We start from the raw sequence: 18,441 nt of genomic DNA, 5'->3' as shown, positions 1-18,441 counted from the left end.
AATGATGAAGAGATTGATTGATTTCTTGATGTCTTTAAATAAACTACATATTTTCAATTTCAATTAAATTCTTTTTCCCATTATCTGTTAATGGGTTAATTTAAACTAATTACCCAGTAGTTAGTTATGAATTATGACCGCTAATTACAAAACAGTTTTAGCTCTGTTAACAGTATCATAAATATCTACATAAATCTCAGAACATTTAATTATTCATTCCACATTACTCAGTCATTCATTATTCCTTCTTTCCATCAATCAATTTACATTGATTTCCACTTATTTGAAAATGTCTACTGCAATGTAAAATCAAAAGACGTATTTGAGCTCATCAAACTATTTTTAGGGGCTTAACCAGCTATAAAACACGTTAAATATTCACGAGACAAAATGGTTTTGAAATATGTTTTTCTTACAAGAAAATACAATTAAACGATAGATATGTATTTATTTAATATGCAATGAAAAAATTTATTGAGTTTGATGGATTTATAGAATGTAATACTATTATCAATTATTCATTAATTATTCTTATGCATTATATTTAATTAAATAGTTTTGAAATTTGTAAAATTTAAATGTTCAGTTCACTATCTTTACTTAACCCGTATCCGATCAAAACAAACATTAAAAAACTTGGTAATTACATGGCATCACTGATTAACTACTTTGTAATGTTTACTGTTTGACATTAGAATCTGTATTCGATTTTCAACTCACAGTAATGGATGAACCTTAAATGCTCTAAAAATGTCGATACTTTTGACTACTCAATATATTTTTTGGATACTCAAATCAATTATTAATGTCGACTTTGTTTTAAAATAGAACTTCTGCTTTTCCTATACAAAATTAAAAAAGATTTTTTCAAAAAAAAAGTAAAAAATTTGTAAAACTTGAATTACAAAACTTTTATTTTGTAGATATCCAACTCGCATTTTGAGAAAAAAGATCAATTTTGAAAAAATGTAAAGATTTTGCAAAAAAAAGTCAAACTTTTTTTTTATTTTTTTTTTTTGAAAGATTGAAGAAATTGCTATTTAAGTTATAAGGATGAGAAAAAAACTCCTGTTTAGTCAAAATGTCAAATTTTGACCCCCTCCAACTCAGAGAGTTCTTGACCGATCTTGTTAAAATATTCTGTCTGAACTGCTAACCAATAGGTCCAACCTTTGTGCATTCCGATCGGAAGACATCGGTTTTAAATTTTTTTTTCACTTGACATGAAATCCCCCATATACAATGACAACGTTGACTTTTTGAATGAAACGCTGGTTTTTAGATAAAAAAATAATTTTTATTTTCAACATAGCCAGGTTTGGCAATAAGAAATAGTCACAGGGGTCTAAATCCGGAAAATCGTAGCATAATTCATATTTTCCATGGAAACTGCACATGTGAGCACTCTTTTATGCACCCGATTGTGAGCAAACGCGGCAGCAATCTTACGGAAAGCTTTCTCATACCCAAGTGATCATTCAAAATTGAAACCACTGAGCCATGTGAGATGGCTTCCACAATCTCTCGCACTTTCAATCTTCGATCGGCCAACACGTGATTTTGTTTTCAATTGTTTCGGGTGTAAAGACTTCAACTATGCATCCAGAACTTTCGGCAACATCTAAGCTTTTTCTCCTCAAGTCACGAGGTAGTCTGATATCAATGGCTGTCGAACACAAACTGAATGATGCAGTTTGTTCAAATTTTGACAGGAGCCAACTGACAGATGGCTGTTGTCAGGAGCAGTGTTGCCCTTTCAGGTAAGAGCCACCTTCGTAACTGGACTTTAAATTCAGACTCACCTTTTTTACTGTCTTTCATCAATGTATTCAAATTCTTCAACCCAACTATTTATTTTATTTAATGGTTCTAAATTTAATTTATGCATTGGTTTTCATATTTAATCCTTTAACTACTCACGAAAATCATGCATTTGGCATAAAAACTTCTCAAACATGCCTCCTTATTCGCTCATGTTTTCAAAAACGTATCCTGTCTACAAATTGATTTAAATTTTGAAAACTTGTTAAGAAAATAAAAAAATGTCCACATAAAAATCTCGTAAAATATTTCAAATATTTCACGTTCCATTGACACTTTGAAAACACGAGATTACGAAATATATTAAAAAAAAAGATGTATACAGTAAAGTATTCTAATTTAATTCAATTTAAATACATGAATCTTAGATCTAATTTTAATTCTTGATAATTATTTTCGTATTTGATTATTTTTATTTGCCTGTTTGTTTTTTTTTTTGCACATTTTTTCAAAATTTATTTTACGACACAATTTATTCTATTTAATTTGATTTGATATGTATGAGTTTTTTTTTTTTGATCACGATTTCAATTAACATTTTTATTTTAATAGCAACGATTGGTAGTCGTTGTAGTAGTTGTTTTCAAATACTTATTTTGTCACCATATTAGCGCTGTACATTATAAAATCTAAGATTATGTATAGATTTGTGTTGAAAACAAAATAATGTTTTCTTAAAATTGATAATATTATCTACCAAAGTATCCAATAAGCACAAAAGCACCAAAAATTCAAACACTTGATCATTTTGTTAGAATTTGACTTGAATGCAAATGGAATTATGTTTTAAACTTGAAAAATACTTATTTGAAAAAATTAAATATTTTTCAAACAATAAATATATGGCTGGAATTTATGTTTCCTTTTTACGGGAGAATGCTATTGAAATAAAGTGTAATACAACTGCAATTCAATTGCTTGACTATAATTCAAGACTTGAATTACACTTGCTTTCAACTTGAATTCCAGTAAAAATGCTTATGGGTATAAATCGAAATTTGTTCAGATTAATGGATTTATGGTTATATCTACAAATGATAACATAGCTGTCGAAGGACCAAATCTTTATGTAAATAGAAACTTATGATTAAAGGTGGTTTTCAACACAAAAGGAATTGATTGTTTGTGACAACCGAATTCAATTATTTTGATGTCCTTGATAAATATAAAATTGTATCGTTTAAACCATAGATAAATACACATAGATCGAATACTCTTCTATCAATGACCTAACTCAGTTGTCAAAAACCTAAGTGGTGAGAATGTATAAGTAAGAACAACTATAAGAAAACAAAAACAACACTCATATGTATGATGACTTTGAATAATTTTTTGTTTGAGTTATTTTTATAGTTTCCGCTCTATGTGCATTTCTCTATGTTTTAAATTTTTTTTATTTGTCATAATGAAACTGTTTTCTCAGTGTAGACTTCCCTCAGACATTTATGTTACATTTAAATCAAAAGGCGGCTAAATCACAAAGAATATTGTAACAAATTCATGCGTGCCAACAAATTTATGCAAATATTTTTATTAATATTTGTTGTATGTTTGTTTTGTTTTTGAATCAAAAACTTGTTAGTGACAAAATGCAATCAATACCGGCTGACTGACTGATTGACTGTTGTATACAGATGGGAGCAAAACGGTTAAAAATAATTAAATTAAAATAAAACAAATGTTTGAAAAATACTTCATTAAACAAACACAATAAACGAGGAGCACTTTTAAACAAATCAACAGATCAAACAAAAAAAATTAATAAATTTTAGATAAAAAACATGGTTTATAGTATGAAATAATTTTAGAAAAACTTCAACTTTTTCTATATAAAATAAAAACCAGTTTAGATTTTTAAAATAAATAAATATTTATATAGAGATACGAGTACAAATGTATCGAAAAAAAATTTGTTAAATTTGTATTTTAAAACTTGAATTTGCCAAAAAATCATGCAAAATCAAACTATAAGGCAAAAATCAACAATTATAATATTAATATAAAAAGAAAACAAAAACACAGCTTGAAAAATCAATAGAAGATGAAATAGAATTAATTAAATGCAAATATTTTTGATATTTATTTATTAATAACAGCCATACTAAACTGACTCAGGTATTTAGCTGAAATTAGTAGACAGACAATTTGTTACCAATGACAACAAACAGATAAATTGTTGTATTCGACTAAAAAAACCCCAAACATTTTTAATTGATTTAAACTACTTATTTACTTAATTGTTTTAACCAAACTAACTTAACATTATAAATTAAATCATTTGACTTAATTTTGTACTCTTCTTAGTTTATGATCTCATATAGTTTTAAAAACCTCAATTTAACAAAAATTTAAAGTAGTAGATTGCATTGATTTGTTTAAACTTGTGTTCCAATAATGAAAATCGTTTATGTGGGAGGTCTTAAGATATAGTTTTTTTTTTAAATATTATTGGTTTATTTTGATGAACCATTTTAATTATTTCAATGTCGCGTGTTAAACTTAAATAAGGCAATAATAGCTAATATTCAAACTATACTAAAATATTGAGGGGTTTTTCCATTTACTATCATATGACAAATTAAATTATCTAAAGTTATTTGATAACTTCATATTTGGTTATGTTTGTTTTTATTGGTTTTTAATGGAGATGTTAATTTGGCAAGGATTGATTACAACTTGAATGTTAGGGAAGTAGTTGTGGAATGATCAAAATTAGTTTGTGTAATAATTCATATAAAGAATTGATATTTTAAATTAATTTAGTAAAATAAATAAAATAATATATCTATCTACTAGCTGCCCGGCAAACGTTGTTCTGCCATAGCTCACACAAAGTTTGAAGACTCCCACTATAATAGTACTCCAGATATGCAATAATAAATTTTTACTTTGTATGGGTAAATCTAAACCATCCAGGGACCCACTCAAGCACACACAACAAATTTCATCGAAATCGGCTCAGCCGTTAAGGAGGAGTTCAGTTACTAACACACGTACAGAAGAATTATATATATAAAGATATATATAAAAATTAAATGGTCCATGTATGTAATGTCATGACGTGAGAACGGCTGGAGCGATTTGGCTGATTTTTTTTTATTCGATTCGAAATTTTCAGGAGATGGTTCGTAAAGAAAAAAAATTTAAAAATTCTGGGCAAAACTCGGGAAGTCTTTTTTTTTTGTGAATCCAGTCAACTGTAATAAAAAAGCTCCCTAAAGTTTGCAGTACAAATTTAGATATTTTATTTGCAAATAAATAAGAACAGGCTGGTGTGCGTGGGTTGGAGAAACTTGAAGAACTAAAGGTAGGTTCACACATGACAAATATTTGACGAAAAAGACGTAACCACTAAATAAAATACATTTAAATTCTTTTATTTATTTCAAACATTTATTTTACGTAGGATGATTCAAAATAAAAAATTTAGTTTTATTTTATTTGATGCTGTTTGATCATACAAAACACTTGTAAAAGTAATCACGTCAAACAAATTTGTGCTAATAAAAAGTGGTTACGCCTTTTTGAGCAAATAATTGCCGTGTGTGACCTTACCTTAACATTAGTAAATGCTACCGGGCGAAGCCGGGCGATCAACTAGTTGTATATAACAAAAAACATTCAGTCTAACCACAAAAGCCTTAAAGTCGATTTGAAGTCCATAAAGTTGACTTTTTCGTACCATAAAACATATTTCAAATATAATTTAAAATATTGTTTTATTATTTTAAAATAAGCTTTTTGTTTTGAACTTTTATATACAATTTGTTTTTTTTTTAATTTTTTGCAATTTCTTTTTTTTATTTATTTATTTTTTTAAAATATTTCTTATGATACAAAAAAAAAAAATACAAAAGTTCTATTTTAAAATAAAGTCGACTTTAACAAAAATTAACTTTAACCCTTTAATGCATATTGTTGCCAATTGGCTACATTTCAGTTCCAATTAATTTTAGACGAATATAAGCTTGATACTAATTCAGATTCTAATTCAGAAAAATCAAATGGAGTACGAAAAGTTTCTGTTAAAGAAATTCTAAATCAAACTAAAGCTAAACTAAATATAATAAATAAAAATCAACTAAATATTTGACAATTTATAGAAAAATAAAAGTAAAAATCATGCATTTAAGGGTTAAAATTTCTTTTACGGTTAGGCTGATTGTATAAATACACTTTGAAATTGTGTATAATATATGAACGATTTCTTTAGAACTTGTTAATACTCTATATCTTATTTTAATGGTTTCATCAATTTTAATTTAAATAACTTAACATCACAGAAAAAAGTTTCAACATAAATATTATGATTTGATTTCATTGATTTCAATTCATAACATTTATAAATAATTTCTTAAATATTAAGATTTTGTTCATATTTTGTGTTTTCAAATTAAATCTAGAAGGCTTGAAAAATATAATTTCAAATTCATTTATATTTGTATGTTGTTGAAAAATGTTTGAAATTTTCCTTGAAAATTTTTTTATTTATTTTTATGATTTTCAGCAACAAAATGAGCCAATATGCGCGAAAATGATTACATTTTTTTAAGGGGATGATATGCTTAATGTTTATTTATATTTTATTATGTTTTTTATTATGTTGTTTTTAATTTTCAGATATTGTTGATTCATCTTAAAATATTAGGCAATATATGGCTATTATGCAAATAGTTTTGAATTAATTCATTAGATAATGCAATTATAATGCAATTTATTATAAAATATTATTGAATTTATGCAGAAAAAGCAAAAATATCCGTCATGAACAATTTTATAATATTTATGAACATGTTCTTATTCTGAATGAAAAAAGTTTGGGAAAAAAAAGTCAAGTTCGATTAATAATATTTATTACAAAATTCATTCCAATTATGAATTTCTTTTTTCTGTGATTCTATAAAACGCATGTGAAAATATTTTCTACGTCGAATTTAAATAAGCGAATTATAGCTTAAACTCCATTCAATAATCAAAGTAACTAACAGCCTAACCACAAAAGCCTTAAAGTCGATTTTAAGTTCATAAAGTCGACGACTATTATTTTCAACTTCGTACCATAACACAAATTTCAAATATAATTTAAAATGCTGTTTTATTATTTTAAAATAAGATTTTTGTTTTGATTTCTCATTATATGAACATTTTTTTTAATTATTTACATTTATTGAAAAATATGTTCAATTATTTGAATGTATCAGCCTAACCATAAAGGCCCTAAAGTCGACTTTAAAATGTTAGAATGTGTCCCAAAATAGGGCTTATATTTGTAATAATAAATTATACTAAACAATTAAATGTGCGATATTCGGCTGTGCGATATTCGGCTGTGCCGAATACTAACACCGATTTTTTTTTTCATTTTGTATAAAAATATTTATTTTTATCAGATTTGCCTATTTTCAATACCAAATTTTCTATAGATACCACATTTATGTATCATAGCGCCATATTTCGGAAATAAATTTGAATGGATGCTGTGAGAATTAATTACAATTTTAAACAAAAATTGTTTTTTATAATAGTAATAACATTTGCAAAATTAAAAAAAAATATAAATTAGTCCTTCCCTGAAAGACGACCAGACATAGCTAGAATTTTTTTTAAACTCCAGTGAATTTTTTAATTTTTTTTTTTAAATCATGAAAATCATTAAGTTCGACTAAAATCTTTTTTTAGAACCGTATCTATTATTCTGCCCAACGTACAACAAAACGAAACTTTAAAATTTTAACCGATGGATAGATTTTAGGTTTTTTTTATGACTTGGCACGTTTGCACTCCTATCTAGCTAAAGATATTCTTAATATTGTAAAAGACTTCGTTACTTGCTTTTAAAATGATTCGATCCAAATTAAAAGCTATATCTCAAGTTGTTCCACTGAAATTAATACGTCTATAAAAATGTATAATACAGAAATTAAAAGTGTCAATTAATTTATTGTATTTATTTATTTAAACAATTCAATTAACTATAAAACTGCATAAATTTATACAATTTTAAATATTCTTTTATTTAACAAAGAACATTATTCATTCATTTGAATCTTCCTCCTCTAAAAAGTATCATATTACAACTTTTTATTATGTATTTTATAGAAAACACAAATAACTAAAAAGATACTAAATGCAAAATAAGAAAAATATTAAAATAAATAAACAACTAAATATTTCACAAGGTCAAAGGCCTGTAAAATAATACAAACACAAGGTCGTACAAGAAATCTTTGGGACTAGAAACTAAAAATAAACATCAACAGTAGATCAAATAATTTTGTTTCTTAAATTGGGTTAACATTTAACAATTTTTTTGTGGAGATGGTATGAATGAAGAGACTACTTTTTTTCTACTTATTTTATCGGCCAAATTCCCTGTCGCTGTTTAATATCAAAGATTAATTGTTAAAAGTGATGATGTTGACGTGTATTAACTAGAGTTTACGAATATTTGTTTTAGATTTTTGTGTTTTTTATTTTTGTATTTTGATAATCAAATCAATTTTGATATTTTTTCTTTCGTTTTTTGAATATTTAATACCGGAATAACAACAAACTTTAAAGACCGGAATTTAAAATCATTAAACAACAACAACATTTAATAAAAGTAAAAGAAGAAACAACGGAAAAATTGATAATAAAAAAAAAACAAAAACAGTACGATGTCATACTCGACGGTATAATGATGATGATGATGAGTGTGCATTCAAATATGCAGTAAATGATTTATAATTTATTTATTTTATATTAATAAAAAAATAAATTATTAAAAAAAAACTTAAGAAATATTTTTTTTTTAAATATTAATACAATTTGAATTAGAATAGAAAAACCAGAAATTATTGTTTATTTTGGTTTTAGTTAATCTTGTGCTGAACCGTATAGTTAAACGGTAACAGTTGCGATATTATAGAAAGTTTTTATATTTCTATTTGGTGCCATATTATTAAAAATGCACTTTCCTATATTTTACACCATTCGCTATATCTATATCTTTCTATCCTAAATAATGAAGATACCAATTATTTCAAAATTTTGACTTTTGCACAGATGAGTTAAATTGTTTAACAATATTCCCAACACACTCTGGCCTCAAATGAAAGATATGTAAATGCCCAAAAACATCATTTATTAATGAAGGGCAATTGCAAATTACATGTTCAGAAGACTTATCATGTATCTTTCATGAGTAAATACATATTATCGGGCATATGCTTCTGATATTTACCAAAATGTCATAATAAAACATGTCGCCTATCTGTGCTCGAGCGAATTCTCAACAAAATTCTACATTTTCGGGAAGTTTTGCTTTACTTCTTTAATTTGAAAAAAAAAACTGCCGCAGTAGCACACAGATTGCTAATCAAAGCTTATGGTGAATGTGTTCCATCGGTTTCAATGTGCGGCAGATGGTTTGTTTGGTTCAGAAGTTTGGATTTTGACACGGAAGACAAAGATCGCCCAGGCCAGCCAAAAAAGATTGAAGTCCAAGAATTGGAGGCATTACTCCATGAAGATTGTTGTCAAACTCAACAAGAGCTTGCAAAATCATTGGAAGCTACTCAAGCAGCAATTTCAAAACATTCAAATTAATTCTTGGCCTCAAAAGATGAGAAGTTTTTGGAGTTACCTTGAATATTTCGAATTTACATTCGAATTAATGAACATATTTTAAAAATATTATATTTTGAAACTATGTACTTTGAAAATACTTTAATTTTTTAAGTTTGAAACTGAAAAATGTAATGTTTCCGATAATTTTTTTTAGAATTAATTCAAAATTCGAACAGATTAAGATATCATAATTTGCAACATATATGTACATATATTAGAGTGACAGCCGATTTTTTTTTTTAGATTTCAAAGAGTGCCGGGTGGAATATTGTGACACTAGGCCTAAATGTTAAGCGCTGAAAATTTGAGCCAAATCGGGCAACGATTTCTGGACGCGCATCGAGGTCAAAGTTCAGATATATGCAAAATTTTACTGTTAATATGGAATAAATAGGTGAAACTCGTTAACTTTCTGCATTGTTTTCTAGAAATATGTAGATTTATTTATATTAATGAATATTACATTAAAAAAAATTTTGGAAATTAACCCTGTATCTCCTTTGGATCAAAATGACCCAAAAACTGTATTATCGCCAAAATTAGAGAAGAATGCACATTTTTCAGTTTTTGAAAAAATTTTGCTACTAAATAAATACTTTTGCAATTGAATCGAAATATGTACGTAATTATCGTTGTAATGAGATATAAATGACAAAATTTGATTAAAAAATTTTAAAGTTATTACAAATTCGCCAGACCATTAACGTGTTTCAGGTCACTTGAACAAAAAATTTAGGAAAAAAATTAAGATATTTCGAGAAAAATTAAAATAAAAGCTAATTTTTACTTAAAATATGTCCATATTTACTTGTATATGAGTTTTTGTCTTCGTAGGATACCGTTAACCTATTCGCAGGTATGGCCAAAAAAAATAATTTTTTTAATGGCAGTTTCAAAACTCCATTTTCAAATTTTTAAACATTTTGTTAAACAAATTTCAGATTTTTTCGAGATCAAAATAGGGAATAAAAATATGAAAAAATGATGTCAATACCTCTTACAGTTTTTCCGTACCTGCGATTTAAATTTTGCGATTTTCAAGAAAAACTAATTATTTGTCCATATTTAGGCGAATGAGCCCAATTTCCTTACTGTTATAAATTTTAAGTAAAACTTATTCATAGTATTATAATCCTGGTCATTTTAAATACGGTCTGAAAGTTTTACTAAAATCCGAAAACGGTAACCTTTAAATCGTGAAGGTCAAATGTCAAATTTTTCAATATTTGGAATTTCTAATGAAAAGATAGCGAAATGTTATATATTTTTGGGCCGATTTTAATGCAACTTAAGGAAAATATAACATAAGGTCCAGAATTTAAAATAACAGCTCAAAAATGGAAATTAACCCTTAGCAGCACTTGGGGTCCAAATTACCCTCAACTTTTAAAATCACGAAAAACACAACCATTTTGACCCCAAGTCCTCTTAAAGGTTAAAATAATTTTTTTCACTGTTGTTGTAAATGCTAGACCCCAATATATATTTTCCTCAAATTTCATGAAAATCGGCACAAAAATATATAACATTTCGCTATCTTTTCGTTAGAAATTCCAAATATTGAAAAATTTGACCTTTGACCTTCACGATTCAAAGGTTATCGTTTTCCGATTTTAGTAAAACTTTCAGAACATATTTAAAATTAAAAGGGCTATAATATTATGAATAGGTTTTACTTAAAATTTATAACAGTAAGGAAATTGGACACATTCGCCTAAATAAGGACAAAAAATTAGTTTTTCTTGAAAAATGCAAAATTTAATTCGCAGGTACGGAAAAATTGTAAGAGGTATTGACATAATTTTTTCATATTTTTATTCCCTATTTTGATCTCAATAAACCCCAATGTGATGATCGAAAAAATCTGAAATTTGTTTAACAAAATGTTTAAAAATTTGAAAATGGAGTTTTGAAACTGCCGTTAAAAAAATTATTTTTTTTGGCCATACCTGCGAATAGGTTAACGGTATCCTACGAAGACAAAAACTCATATACAAGTAAATATGGACATATTTTAAGTAAAAATGAACTTTTATTTTAATTTTTCTCGAAATATCTTAATTTTTTTACTATATTTTTTGTTCAAGTGGCCTGAAACGTCTGGCGAATTTGTAATAACTTTAAAATTTTTTAATCAAATTTTGTCATTTATATCTCATTACAACGATAATTACGTACATATTTCGATTCTTTTGCATTCAATTGCAAAAGTATTTATTTAGTAGCAAAATTTTTTCAAAAACTGAAAAATTAGCATTTTTCTCTAATTTTGGCGATAATACAGTTTTTGGGTCATTTTGATCCAAAGGAGATACAGGGTTAATTTCCAAAATTTTTTTTAATGTAATATTCATTAATATAAATAAATCTATATATTTCTAGAAAACAATGCAGAAAGTTAACGAGTTTCACCTATTTATTCCATATTAACAGTAAAATTTTGCATATATCTGAACTTTGACCTCGATGCGCGTCCAGAAATCGTTGTCCGATTTGGCTCAAATTTTCAGCACTTAACATTTAGGCCTAGTGTCATAATATTCCACCCGGCACTCTTCTAAATTTTAACAAAAATTTTTTTCCATACAACTGATTGTCACTCTAATGTATATATCGATATTTAAATAAATGGGTTGATAACTTTAGCAATTGATATTGTTTAAATACCGAAATTGTTAAAGGAGAAAATATGTTCCAAAAAATTTGTTTTTTCACATAAAAGGATACTTCGCGGTTATTTTCCGTTTGATATGTTCTTAACTTTATCTATATGTTTAAGACATTTTTAAATAAATCTGATTTTTTGTTTGTTTTCAAAGTAGGCCAAGTTTATTGCTGACGGTGGCTCTGTTCTCTTAATTGAGCCTATTTGTACTTTATACACATTTATATTAAGTTTTCTTCCAGAAACATGTACTTAATGTTTACAAGCCCATAAATTTGTTTTTCTATGAGAGAAATAAAATGAACACGAAAAATAAAACCTTGATAATCCGGACATCAGTTTTTATTACATTGTGTACTCTATAATCCGTAATGATGGCATCTTTATAACTTTATAATCTTTATTCTTTATTATAATTCTTTATTATAATCTCTATAACTTTATTCCATACAAAATCGTGTGTAATCTCTATTAATTTTCACTCCAAAAACATAGTTTTTTTTTTGCTGCATACTATGTCTATGCAATACCAAGACCTTTTTATACCCTACACCACCATAGTGGGGAGGGTATAATGCGTTTGTGCAAATGTGTATAACGCCCAAAAATATTAGTCTAACACCCACCTTAAAGTATACCGAACGACTTGAATCACTTTCTGAGTCGATTAAACGATGTACGATGTCTGGCTGTCCATGTAAAGCTTGTGCGCATAGTACAGGTCGCAATTTTGAAGATATTTCGATGAAATTTGGTACATATTATTTTTTCGGCTCAAGGACCAAGCCTATTGAAACTGGCTAAAATCGGTCCATTATTTCACCTAGCCCCCATACAAATGTCCTCTCGAAATTGCACTTTATCGGTCATAAATGTTTAATTTATATAGATATCTACACAAGTTCCGCTCCAAATACGTTTTATATATACGAAATTCTTGTCACCAAATTTTGTTACGATCGGTCCATAATTAGTCATAGCTCCCATATAGACCCGCTTCCGAAAATCACTTTAACGTGCATAAATCGCTTAAAAATGTTGGTATACACACAAAATTCAACATAGTTAAATTTCATATAGACGTAAATCAAACGACCTAATTTCATGGTGATCGGGCCATAATTGGTCATAGCCCCCATATAAGGCCCACTTCCGAAAATCACTCAAAAATATTAATTATTGAAATTTTAAAAGAAAAATGTTTTGCTCTTTTACTTAGTGTAGGATATTATATGGTGGGGCTTGACCGACCATACTTCCTTACTTGTTTCTTTTGAAGTTCAGTGTTTCTTCCGGTAGTCCGGATAATTTGATAATCCGGATTTGGGTCTGCAATCAATTATCCGGATTATCAAGGTTTTACTGTACTCCGTTTTACACGTTTCGTGAACGTATTTTATAGAGACCAGATAACTGCATGTTAATTTTCTCTATTTTATTTAAAATACTTAAAAAAGTAGCTTGAACTAAAACAGATAAACCACACAAGTGTATTATTTTGTAGATATTTTCAAGTGCTATCCAAATTCGTCCACTAGCCGCTATTCCAACTACGAACCCACGTAAATACAAATAAACTCTTTAGGGCTGACTGTCTAAAATTTCATTAAGACATCGCTCACAAGCTACCGAATTATTACCAAAATAAAATGAGATTCATATTGGAGAAAAGTTTTAAGTTAGCTTTAATATTTATACTTTATCTTATTGCCTTCTTAAAAAAATAATACAGACAATTAAAATTTACAATTTCCAATTTTATTATTATTTATTTTGCAATTCGGCCCCACTGTGAATAGTAATCACTGTTCGTGTACAAGTATGTAATCTTTGCTACAAAAAAATAAAAACAATATAATTTTTTTTTGTAATTTGTTGCTTTTTTAAGCCGCTATTTTTGGGTTTAAACTTTATAAAGACATAAATATCAACAAAATTATTAAGGAATTGCCCAATGACACTTGTCAACACGAGATGTTTCAAATAATTTATGTTCAAATGTATAAAAGTGCTTGTTAAGCGAGTACGAGATGTTTTTTCGATTACACATAAATTTATTGATTTATTATTTGTCCGTCTGTCTGACTTTCTGTCTGTTTATACACATGCCGCCCGTTTGTATACATTTTTAATAAGTGTCAAATGAATTTTAGGGGCACAAGTCAACAGAAAAACAAACAATGTATTTTCACCGGTTTTGTTTGTTATTAGTCATTTTCTTAAAATTAACTTTTAACTGTACTCGTAGTCGTATTCCCTGTTACGTAGTTGCAGAATTTGACGTATTTGAAAATTCTTTGAACATGATTTATTCTTTTCAAATATTAGACAATTGATGAAAATAGCTTGAGTAGCTGGCTCATCATTAAATTAAATTCAAACTCGTAATAAATTTGAAATAAAATAAAAATCTAACATTCATGGTGGAGATTTCATAATTAGTTGCTGATTCAAGTTGAAATTCTTTAAATGCGAGTGTTAATTGTTAATTAAAAATCACACACATATGGGTGTTTCCATTTGAAGTGATTGTTTTAGTTACCTTTGTTAATAGCCTCTCCATGATCTTCAGCATCATAGTAATCCTCCTCTTCACCCTCCTCCAGATCATAATCCAGCACAGCGTGTACACGTGTCTTGGAACCCTGGCCGGCCTGTACCCTTGTAAAACCGGGCGGTTTGGCGGGATAGGGATCATTTGAACTAGAATCGTTGGGTAAGTTATCAGCCTTATTACCGGATGCTGTAGCCACAGAGCCAGCAGCTCCATATGTGGGGGCTGGTGTCTCCACTGGATTGGGTACACCATATTTAGGAAGGGATTGTGATGGTGAAGGATTTGTGGCTGATGAGGCAGCAGCTGTATTTATACGATTTGTTTGTTGTGGAGTAGATGGAAAAGAATTGTAATATTGTGGTGGCTGCTGCTGTTGTTGTTGTGGATGATCTTTATTAATGTTGTTGTTGTTGTTATTATTATTGTTATGAATCTGAGTAGCTGGTGGAAATCTAGTGTAAGTACCTTCACCATAAGTGCGGGTATTTGTGTTTGAATTCGCTGTGGCTGTGGCCGTGGCTGTAGCAATTGATGTGGCCGCCGCTGAGGCAGATGATATAGCAGTTTTATAAACGTTGTTATTGTTATTGTTGTTATTATTATTACTATTAATATTTTGTGTTACATGTTGCTGCTGATGATGAGTATTAATATGACTAAATTGCTGATGATGTTGAAATTGCTGTTGTTGTTGCTGTTGATTATGAAATTGTTGTGTATTTCTGGCTCCTGGTGGTGGTATTGGTGGCAAATAGGTATTTTTACGCCTACCGTTATTGTTGTTGTTGTTATTATTGCTGTTGTATTGATATGATGTTTGCTGCGGCGGCGTTTGCTGAGGTGGAGCATAAGGATTATTTTTGTAGAAATCCGAACCTGGTGGTGGTGGCCCACTATCACCCTGCTGCTGTTGATGGTCGGCCGGTGAGTAGAGTAAATTGTTTGTATTGGCCGCCAATTGCTGGTGTATGGGATGTAGAGGAGAAACCGTGGCACTCCAAGGTGCTGACGACTGAGCCAAAGCCCCAAAGGGTAAAGAAAAGTTTGTTAAAGCCATTTTTCACACAATTATCACAATAATTTTATGATCGCTTAACAACACTTTCCATTTTCAGAAAACACTTATTAATAAAAACAAAAGATTTAAACAAGAAACTTTTTATTTTTAAAATTTTCTCTTTTGTTTTTATTTTAATTTAAATTTTCAACAATTTTATATTTTGTTTGGAATTATTAGCTATTTTTTCGTATTTTATTAGAGAATATTTAATGAATTTTTTTTTCTTTCTTTAAACACTTTTATGCAAATAAATTATTTCAATATTTGAGTAAGAGAACTAAACAAAAAGCTCAGAAAAAATCACCAACTTTATGTATTATTTAATTGCTTTTGAATTTGCTTGAAAACACTTCTGGTTTTATTTATTTATTTTTTTGTATTTATTTTTTAAACAAACGTGAGCGCGCGCGCCTCTGACGTTTTAACAATTTATTTTGTGAAGGTTTGTTTTGCAACTCAATTCAAAATATTTTTGTTTTTTTTGTTAATATTACTTATATTTTCGAGCGCTTACACAACCGTCTCAAGCGAGTTATCGCCAACGACTAACTTCCGAAGGGTTTTGCTTTTAAAGCTTTACTTTTTATTAAATTTAATTTAAACACTATTCACCTACAATTGACAATTAAAAACTAAAAACAATATTTGTTGTTGCTCACACATGTTGCTTTTACAATTTTCATTAACTCTTTTTTCTTTCCACACACATTTTTTTACTTAGTTTTCATTATTAAAAGTAAATTGTTGTTTGGTTCTTAGTTGTTCTCACAATTCTTAATTGCATGAGTTTTAATACAGTTTTTATTGTGTTAGGAACTCAAAACTGTTTTCAATTTCCGTATATTAATTTCAAATCTCTTTGAATATTGACAATTTTTAACGGTTTATTGTTACTCTTTTCGCTCAGTTTTCTATTAACCAATATACTCGTATTGCAATACTAAGTTACTCTTCACCTCTGTTCGGTGGTGTGGTGAATTTTGATCGATTGTTTGTTGCTGTTATAGTTCGATTTTAGATTTTTTGTTTACTAACAACAATATTTATATTGTTGTGTTATTGCTGGGTAACATACGAATTAAAGCCGAGCGAAGTTTAAATACGATTTTGCATGTCCGAAATGATGCTTGAATGCAATGAAAAATGGCTCTATTACGATAATCGTAATAGGGCCCATACACAACACCATCATGATTGTGCAATCAAGTGATTGTGCCAGCTGATTGATCGTGTATGAGCTTGTGGTGTGATTGTACCAGCTGCTGGTGCTTTATCAAAAATAGTTTGATATTTTTTTGATTGAACCAGCATGATTGAATCGTGTGTTGTAAAATTAGATCATAAAATTTAAATCGTCAAGACATAAACATCAAAAAATAAAAAAAAATAAATATGAATGCCAAAGAAAAAGATATTTTGGGGAGAATTTTTCGAAGTTTATAAAACAATGCCTTGCCTATGAATTAAAAAACCAATGCTACAATAAAATGGTAGAACAATTGAAAGAGGTGGGCCAAGAGCAAGAATGGTAAAAAAAATCAACGTTTTTCGAATACTGCAGGAACAGATGATGTTTTGGAGTCTTCGTTGTGGTATTACGATAAACTCCATTTTTGGAAGATCAGGAATGTTCCAGAGAAGAAAAATGTACCATCTTCTTTTAGAAGTTTAGTGTGTCCTAGTTCTCATTTGTTTTCTAACCATTTCTTCATGCAAACACGTTTTTTTTTTTGATCATTTTTCGTTTTTGTTATCATTATTCATTACAAACTTTTCCACACAATTTTTGGTAAAAAATTAATTTTGTACCAGCATGCTGGAGTAATGTGTGCTTCAAGCTTAATTGCACAATCACTTCATTGCTCAATAATGATGGTGTTGTGTATGGGCCCTATAAACCTAATCGATAGTATGTGAAGCCCGGAATCTACACCAAAGCCAAATATCCATTTGTATAATAATGAAGAACCTATGTACCTAGTTTAAACAAATTTGGAACGGGTAATAGCCGATGCATTACACTGTGTGTAATTTTCTATGTAATGGAAATATAACCATATACGGACATAAGTACGTGATAAAAGACCAAAAAAAAAAGACCCGTGTTTCCCAGTCTTGCCCAAAGTAATGCACTTTTGTATGGGCCCCAAAGATTTGGGGCCTCGATGTCATTTTTGCAAAAAAGTTATAATTTTCTCTGGCTCATATCTTGCAAACAGTTCGGAATTTCGATTTACTCTCTGAGCCAAAGTTGTAGCCCTTGCCATAAAGAACAAAAATTGTGAACATATAAACTCAAAAAAACTTCATCTTCGAGATCAAAATCGCAAAAATCTTTAAATTCGAAATAAATTTGTTTAAAGCTTTATTTTATAATAATTTAATAGTTTAATTCCTTTAGATTTTTCTTACTAACTTATATTGACCCACCTAAACGGTGTTAAGGATCATTCCTAGGAAGTTCATATGTTCTAGAAAATAGTTTATTGAGATCTTAGGTACATTTTTGTAGTTGATTGTTTCCTTGAATTTTGAACGGTTTGCTATCCATGGACCTGAACAGGGGAAAAAAGGCAACAAATTTTGTTCTTTATGACAAAGGCTACAAATTTGCCTCCGAGAGTAAATCATATAGGCAATTTTTATACCCTTCACCTTCGTGAGAAGGGTATATATAAGTTTGTCATTCCGTTTGTAATTTCTAAATTTTTCATTTCCGACCCTATA

At 28.6% G+C, this 18,441-nt stretch overlaps 1 protein-coding gene across 1 annotated transcript in view; it reads right to left on the bottom strand.

Moving 5' to 3' along the window:
- spz3 (Spaetzle domain-containing protein 3) overlaps nt 1–16,171 on the bottom strand; it is a 60,417-nt gene extending 44,246 nt beyond the window's left edge. The window contains exon 1 of the mRNA XM_065501725.1: nt 14,640–16,171. Within this exon, the coding sequence (XP_065357797.1) occupies nt 14,640–15,711 (1,072 nt within the window). The 5' untranslated portion in view covers nt 15,712–16,171. The remainder of the gene's footprint in view (nt 1–14,639) is intronic.
- Nucleotides 16,172–18,441: the final 2,270 nt, after the last annotated feature.

Source organism: Calliphora vicina, chromosome 2 (assembly GCF_958450345.1).
Source record: "Calliphora vicina chromosome 2, idCalVici1.1, whole genome shotgun sequence".
NCBI classification, from domain to species: Eukaryota; Metazoa; Arthropoda; class Insecta; order Diptera; family Calliphoridae; genus Calliphora; species Calliphora vicina.
Note: the sequence above shows the minus strand (reverse complement) of the source record. Positions and strands in the feature narration are given on the sequence as shown.